This window comes from Zalophus californianus, chromosome 6, assembly GCF_009762305.2.
Source record: "Zalophus californianus isolate mZalCal1 chromosome 6, mZalCal1.pri.v2, whole genome shotgun sequence".
Lineage (NCBI taxonomy): Eukaryota > Metazoa > Chordata > Mammalia > Carnivora > Otariidae > Zalophus > Zalophus californianus.
Genome location: NC_045600.1, coordinates 42,022,207 through 42,030,306, shown reverse-complemented (window position 1 = coordinate 42,030,306; position 8,100 = coordinate 42,022,207). Strand labels below are relative to the sequence as shown.

At 32.8% G+C, this 8,100-nt stretch overlaps 1 protein-coding gene across 1 annotated transcript in view; it reads right to left on the bottom strand.

Moving 5' to 3' along the window:
- Window positions 1–1,070: 1,070 nt before the first annotated feature.
- Window positions 1,071–8,100, bottom strand: part of EXOC5 (exocyst complex component 5) — a 59,501-nt gene continuing 52,471 nt past the window's right edge. Inside the window, exon 18 of the mRNA XM_027572118.2 lies at window positions 1,071–7,598. Coding sequence (XP_027427919.1) covers window positions 7,410–7,598 — 189 coding nt within the window. The 3' untranslated portion in view covers window positions 1,071–7,409. The remainder of the gene's footprint in view (window positions 7,599–8,100) is intronic.

The following is an 8,100-nucleotide window of genomic DNA, read 5'->3' as shown; positions in this document are numbered from 1 at the left end:
TTGTCCTAAAGCCAAAGCTTTGGTGGTTGAATGGGGTGAGGAAACCCTCCAGAATGGGAGAGGAGAGAAACCCAAGAGGAGAGCTCAAGTGGAGTAAGAAGGGTATCACATAGGAGAGGGAGTGTATGTGTATGTGTGGGTAAGTTAAAACAAAATATATGTGTGTGTATAAACACACATAAAACCCCCTAGCACTGTCCACTGAGAGGGAGTAGTGACAGTGAAATCTCAGCCATGATAAGCTCATCTCACGCACAAATCATGGCTTCTAAATACCAAGTCCCACTAAATGGTAGAGAAATGGCTGATTCTAGGGCTGGGGCAAGGCAAGTACAAGATGGGTTTGGGAATCCTGTGTGCCTAAAAGTAAGGAAGTGCTTTAAAAATGATGGCAACATTATCAAAAGGGCATAGGAGCCAACGTGAAGGGGCTTGCACTAGCTAAATGTGGAACAATTTGAGATTCAAAATAAACAATAGATTATAATCCATTGACTGGAAAACGATGAATTCATACTGGTATCAATAAGTTGAAAATTTGGTTAGCAGGATATATACATAGCTTCAACTACATCCCCCCAAAAATACTTAAAAGAAAAAAACAGTAACTTTATAGTGGAGAAACCTGATAGGCAAACAAGTGATCAAAATGAACATCATCAGAAATGGGGCAAAATGAAATTGTGCACTACCTAACAGAATGCAGTGAGAACACACAGTTAGAATCTAATCATAAGGAAAACAGGTAAATCCAAATTTAAAGACATTTTGCAAAATAACTGGCCTATAATCTTACAAAAGTCGAGGGTAGCAGAAGTCAAGGAAAGGCTGAGGAACTGTTCCAGAGTGAAAGAAACAGATACTGCAACCTAAGGCAACATGTGATTTTGAACTGTATCTTTATACAACATTATTGGGACAATTAATGAAAATTGGATAGGGTCTGAAGGAGTAATATGTGTTAATTTCCTAATTTTGATGGTTGTATTATGGTTACATGGGAAAATTCTTTCTTTTTGGAAATATAAAAGTACTGTAGGGTGATAGGGCATCATGACAGCAACTTACTCTCAAAGCGGAAAAATTTTATTTGTACAGTATTTACAACCTTTCTTTAAGTCTGAGATTGTTTCAAAATTTTTTCTTTAAAAAGCAGAATGCAGAAAACTAATCAATAGATTATTCTTAAAGAGCTGCTAAAGTAATTCAATGATATAACTCCAAAAACATAATTTTAATGATGATGAACTTTGTCCAATTCCTGTGTCCACCGTGAACATACAAGTTCTTCAAAACTGTCTTAGTTTTATGTCATTAACTGACCCAGAAATTTTTCACGACTTTCACAATCTTATTTAAACACACATACACACACACAAACACACATTCTTCCTATTAGTTAGGACAGTGGTATGTTCATAGGTAGTGTTCAGTAGAAACTATATGAGTTCTATTTTTAAAATCAAACAAAAATGTAGGTATTATTATAAAAATAACTTCTCCCCCTTGTGGCAAAAAAGGAAAGTACATTTTACTGGAGACTCCTAATATAGAGGCACTTAGTATTACTCCTTATAAAGTATTTTCACATAATTTCATGTGAATCCTCTAAATAGTGCACAGCATTTGCAAACAATATACTCAGAGGTAGTTTCACAGTTCTCTTTAGGTCAGCACTGTCCAGATTCCGTTTAGATAATATTCTCTATAGCAAAAAGCTGCAGATTTGATAGAACTGCCATAACAAAATACCAGAGTTCAAAGGAACCAAATTTACCCACAGTATAAAAGATTAAAATGATAGGCAGGTAAAAAGTGATGGTCTCACTTAAAGGCACCTAATTATTTAAGATTACAGGGGCATCAAGAGGCTTCCTACCTCTCCAAGTTTAATCTAAAAAATTTGAAAGTCCACCAGTGGAGATTAACTCCTTGGAATTGGTTCCATTCAATCTTCAGACTTAGAGTATTAGTATGAAGATACTCTGGAAGGGATACGACATTTTCCTTCATTTAAGATTGCTAATAGTGAAAATAAAAGGAAGTCACTCATCTGAGCTGTAACTAAATGAAAGTTAACTTACTTATTGCAGATTCCTAGCCCTATTCTTAACCCTCCATACTTCTTCCTATTAAGTCACCAGTCACTGATAATTCTGTTTTACTGACCTTACCATGATTATAAAGTAACTTAAGTGGTTTTTCAAAGTAAACTTAATTCCAGTTTCAGACTTTTAAATTAAAAGTGGCTCAGTTGGATACTGTTTCTTCAACATAGTAATATAAATATTAGTATCTTGGCTAAAATGAATTATTGACAATTTTAATACACGTTGCACAGTACATATTAATATAGAAAAATACATGTTATCAGCAGCATAATGTTGACCATGTTCTAATCCATTCCACCTGCTCAAATATTAGTGCAAATAATTATATATTTGTAATGCATCATTGATGTCTAGCACAAATCTATGCCTTCTGAATAAATGACTTTCCTCTCAGGTTGTTTGCTGTTTGGAGTATGATGTGATATATTCCCATATTTAAATTGGCTTTGTATGGTGAGGCAATCTGCAACCATCTAAAACACTTAGAAAATGAACAAGTATGGTTAATTACTTTTCCCTCCCCCTAAAAGTGATATCACAAGAACTGAAGTTTACTGTTACCACCCAAATAATAGTGTTGATGTACACAGGGCCAAGTTTAAAAAATATCAATCTTGTTAAGCCCAGGGTTATCAGCCTAACTGCTCCAAATCACCAATTAAAATTCTTACACTCTAATGTGTCAGGTTTCTCTCCCATATATACTTGAGGAGTTGTTTCTCCCCTAAATTTGGAAATAAAAAGGATTGATCAGTGGTAAGAATAAAAGAGTTAAGGCAATTTTTAGAAGATTAAACATGCAATTTTTGATTACATGAAAATGGCTATCTATTGCTAATACACTGAGTACGTTTTCCCTCCAACATTAGTCATTTAAAAACTACCAAATCCATTAAATAATTAACAGAATTGGCAAACTTATGACATTAAAAGTCTGTTTTTGAAGGCAGAAATACTGATTTCCTCGTATTTTCCAAGCTAGAGTTGTCATTTACTTGTTATAAAATATGATACAAAATTATTAAGCAGACATAATACTATTATGTAAAGTAATACTAAAGAGAACTTTTTGATAGAAAGATTTCTATTAAATACAAACTTAATATTAAATTAAAATTTCATGACCACTTATAAAATTTTAAAAACCAAATTTAAAAAGTATGATTACACACTGGGCACATTAAAAAAATCCAACAGTAAATTAGATACTGATCCTGTGTATCAACTTCATAGTCTAAACATTACAGTGAGAACCAAACATTGGATGAGAAGAGAATTAGATTAAGCAAAAACTAATGAGCCTACCAAAACAAAGGACCTATTTAAACAGGGAGACTGTACAGAACATAAACAGTGAGTGAGAAAGACTTAAGTTTCAATCTGAACCTTTTATTAGCTATAGACCTTGAGTAGGTCTACTTAACGTTTTTGTGGCTTAGATGTTTCATCTGTCAAATGAAGGTAACAGTACCCAACTCCTAAGGCTGCTTTGGAATCTAATGAGATCATGTATACAAATCAAATGATTAGCATAGTGCATGGGACTTGAGTAGATAAATGTAGCTGTAATTATTTCTATTATGCATCAAAATTTAAAAATTGCTGTTTTTACTTTAGGTAGAATTATTTACTCTAACAACATGGACTGGTCTTTTCCTCCAAAGTACACAATGTATTTTAGGACTGGGTTTCTCAAGCAGAGAGAAGTACTAAAGGAATTAAATATAGTTAAACTAATTGTATAAAAACATAAAGTGCTTTTGATGTCAAATTCTCCAAAAGAAATCAGAAGAATTCAGTACACTTCTAGGAAACATCTTACACTTCTGAGTCAATGAGTAATATATGGGCAATATGCAGCATAATTTCATATTAAAAACAATTAAATTCCCAGAGGTGAGCTTTTTAAGTCTACGACAAATTATGCACTGAGTGAACTTTGCTTATTCTCATAAAACAGTTGTTCAAGCATGCCTTAGCCACTACCTTATAAACATGACCACCTTAAAAGGTTTTGTGGCATTTCAGGAACCAAAATCTCTTTATCTGGATACTTGTAAATATTCACCATCACAGATGAAATAAAGGCATTTTAGGGAAGCAGTAAATTCTCCACTTTGAGTCAATCTGGTAATTCAATTATTTCACTGTAAGTCAGAAGGCTGCTATTCAGAGAGTGAAATATTTAAAGTAAAAGAGGAAAGAAAATCATTTAAATATATCATAAGTTAACATACTTAGCAGCCCTTCTTTTAAAAAGGGAAGGTGAGGGGTGCCTGAGTGGCTCAGTCGTTGAGTGTCTGCCTTCGGCTCGGGTCATGATCCCAGGGTCCTGGGATCGAGGCCCACATTGGGCTCCCTGCTCCGCGGGAAGCCTGCTTCTCCCTCTCCCACTCCCCCTGCTTGTGTTCCCTCTCTCACTGTGTCTCTTTCTGTCAAATAAATAAAATCTTAAAAAAAAAAAAGGGGGGGAAAGTGCTAGGGACTTGCAACCATGGTGATGCTCAAAATGAGGCTAAATACTTGTCTTGAAATAGTCAGATAGTCAACTATATCTAAAGATCCATCCAAGCATTATTTAATAATTCTTCATAAGGACTATTTATCTACTCTGGTTGACTGTCATTTTCAATATCATAACTTACATATGCTAGACTTCCTTCTTAAACTTGTGTTCTGCATTTCACTTTCTGTACCATTTTATGCAAACATAATATACTCAAGTTGAAGAAAAATAATTTGCAGGGTTTTGGAGCATATTTTCAACTTCAAAACATTACCTAAATATTGCCTGTTAGCTCATGTGGAACTGCAGAAAACTGTAAAGATTCTCCTTATTCAGTGTTGGCTAAAGTTACTAATATACAAAGTTCCATTATTGCTACCTAAAATTTTACCATGTGCACATGAAAAACATCTTACTTATTGGTCATCTCTTTTGAGTCATAAATTGTGGGCAAAATTTTATAGTGGCCACAAATATACATACAAAATACTTTAAAAACTGGAATACAAAGAATGCAAGTAACGCATAGGGGTTTATACAACAAATTTTTTTTTCTTAGAGAAAGATAATCAGTTTAGGTTAAATTTCTAATCTTAGTTATAAAGTATTATTCTCCAAAAAAAAAGGAAGTGAGAAGACCTATGCTATAAAAAATAAAGAACATCTTGAAAACTTAAATAGAAATAATTTTTGAAATTAAGTACACATATCCTAAAGATGTAAAAATGGAGTGAAATAAAAAAACAATTGCAGGGAATTTGTTTATTAAACATTAATGTTAACACTTCTAAGTTAAGTATTCACTTAAGAGTTTTCTTTGTCACTGCCTTGGTCAATGGACATAATGGAAAATATTGCACAAAACTCAAGCATGGAAATAATAATTAACAAAATATCTAAGCAACATGTATATGCTTTACATTTTAAAAATTAGTCCAAACAAAATAATTTGAAGCACTTCTCTGATTTGGAAGTCTTAAAATGTTCTCTCATGTTTTATTTAAGATTTTTTTTCTTTTTTCCTTTTTTTTTTTTTTTTTACAAATTGACACTGTGTACAAAGAGTTCAAATGGCCAGTAAAACTACTGCTTTAAAACTGTTGGCTTTCAGTAACAGAGGTATAATTTGAATTCACATCAGAGCTTTCTAAAATGGCAATAGTACAAGCATATGACTTTCTCTAGTATCCAAAATCTGTTCTGGCTTCCCTTGGCTAAGGAATAGAAAACTAGACAGCCTTCTAAAACTGCCACGATTTACTAAAATGCTTTGATAAAAGTTGGCATACTTCGTTTCTCTTCCTTACCTTGGTAACAACTGGGCTAAAGAGAAAATGAAGAATATTCTGTCAATAGTAATTTAAACAGTAGCTAGCGCTGGACCTGGAAATTTTGGTAAAATTGATGACCATTCAGAAACATAGTCTTAAAAGTAGTTTGCCAAAATTAAGCCAGAAAGGCTACAAGACTACATTAAAGGAAAAAAAATGCCAAGAATGAGCTGAACGTTAAAGTTTATCTGTTCCTAGAAGATTATAAACACCACAAAGGAAGCTGAAACATTACATATAGATAAGAATGAATTCTTGCAGAGCAAGTTTATAGAAATTGTAGAGTAACAGCCTTTCTAAATTTCCACTTGATGTTTAAAATTTTATAAGTGATTTATTATGTCACCATATTAAGCCAATTCAATTAACTCCAATCAGTAAGAACTGCTTCAGAAATGCCTTGAAAAAGATAATGACAGAAACTATAGATTTGCAAAGCAACCAGTTTTTACAAAGCTCATCTCCAGACTTAGAATATATAATGCTATCTATCAATTCCTGATTCCCCTTAAAATGTATTACTTATGTTTAGCCATCCCATCTTATTCCAGTTTAGCATTAAGAAAGAAAGCTTAAAGGACTGCATTGTTGCTAAACACTGTCAATATTTCTCATATTCATCGTTTAGACTAAACCTCATTTTACTTCCCTTATAATATTAAAATAATGAATAAATGTGGTCCTTTAGTTAAGGTCCTCCACCTTATCTTAAGTGAAATATAAAATAAGGTAGACTTATTAATTTCTTGCTAGCATTGGCTTAAAATCTGTTTACGAAATAAGAAATAGTAAACTTTAAGTTTTTTTACCCAGAAAGCAGATGTATTCTGATCCACTCCTAATATCTACATGAAACATTTCATCATTTAGTTTAGTTTATAACATTTTTCTTGGAAATTATTGTTGTACCTCAGGAAAAAATCCAATTAACTACAGAAATTATGCTCAATTATTAACCTTTTGAAAGAGGCAAAAGTTCTCTAGGAAAACCTAAAATAACTTGTTTAACAATTATCAAGTGCTGAAAAGGTCATTAAAAATTGGTAAATAATAAATGCAGTTTTGCTGGATTTTACCATTAATGCAAAATAGGACGGTGAAATTTTCCAATAGAATATGTTAAAGAATGTCAACTGGAACACTGATAACATCTCGTTTGTCTTCTGACACCAACATTTTCCAGGATGAAAACAGTGACATGTAGGTTCACAGAATTTGAAATTTAGAATTTGAAATCTGTAAGTTCAAGAATTGAATTAAAATTCAACTTAAGGGGAAAAAGCAAAATATGGCTAGTAGTGTCCAAATTTCAAATAAAATCTCAAGGGTAAGTATGGCTGCTGTTTCTCCAAACAGTCATTTTTCCATAAAATGTTGGCTGTGTCACATTAAGAAATCTCCTGTGCTTTCCATCAACCAAGGCCTGCTGAAGTACAACACATTTCCCTTGTAAATTCAACCTCAGCTGAAATGTCGAGCAAGACGGGCAGATCTATAGTCAGCACGAAGTTGTACAAAGGAGTGAAGAATGTTCTTGTCCAGATTAGCAAGTTGTTCCCCTGAGCAGACTTGCTTTAAATTATCTGGGGCAACTACCAGAAGATTGCAAAGTGCATGCAGAGTATCAAAAAGCTGTAATACCAGTGGAATCTGAATTGAAATAAGAAAAAAAAACATTGAAACGAAACAATTTCTAGTTTTACAATTAGTTTCTCATTTATATACTATTTTCATTTATATACTATTAAGACTTACTAATGTGGGAGAGTTCAATATTAAAAATTGTAAAAGCTCCTGAAAGTGTCAAAACTCAAATATTTCAGACATTACATAAACTTGGTATAATCTTTTTGGGTGAAAAGGTCCATGTCAATTTCCTTCAATAGTAACAGTCATTTATACTTCTGTGGATTAGAATTAGTGACCATTAATTTAGCACTTTTCTTAAATTTAAGCCTTAAGGAAAAGGGATTTCAAGGAGATGTACATGAAGAAAGAACATATTTTCCTGATGTGTGATATATACAGCATTAGTTATGAAAGTCAACAATGTCATTTGGACTGTCAAATTGAAATACGGCCTTGTCTAAAATACAGCACAGAACAAAAATGTGTTAAGACGGAAAATGTGATTAGAACAATACTTTTTCAC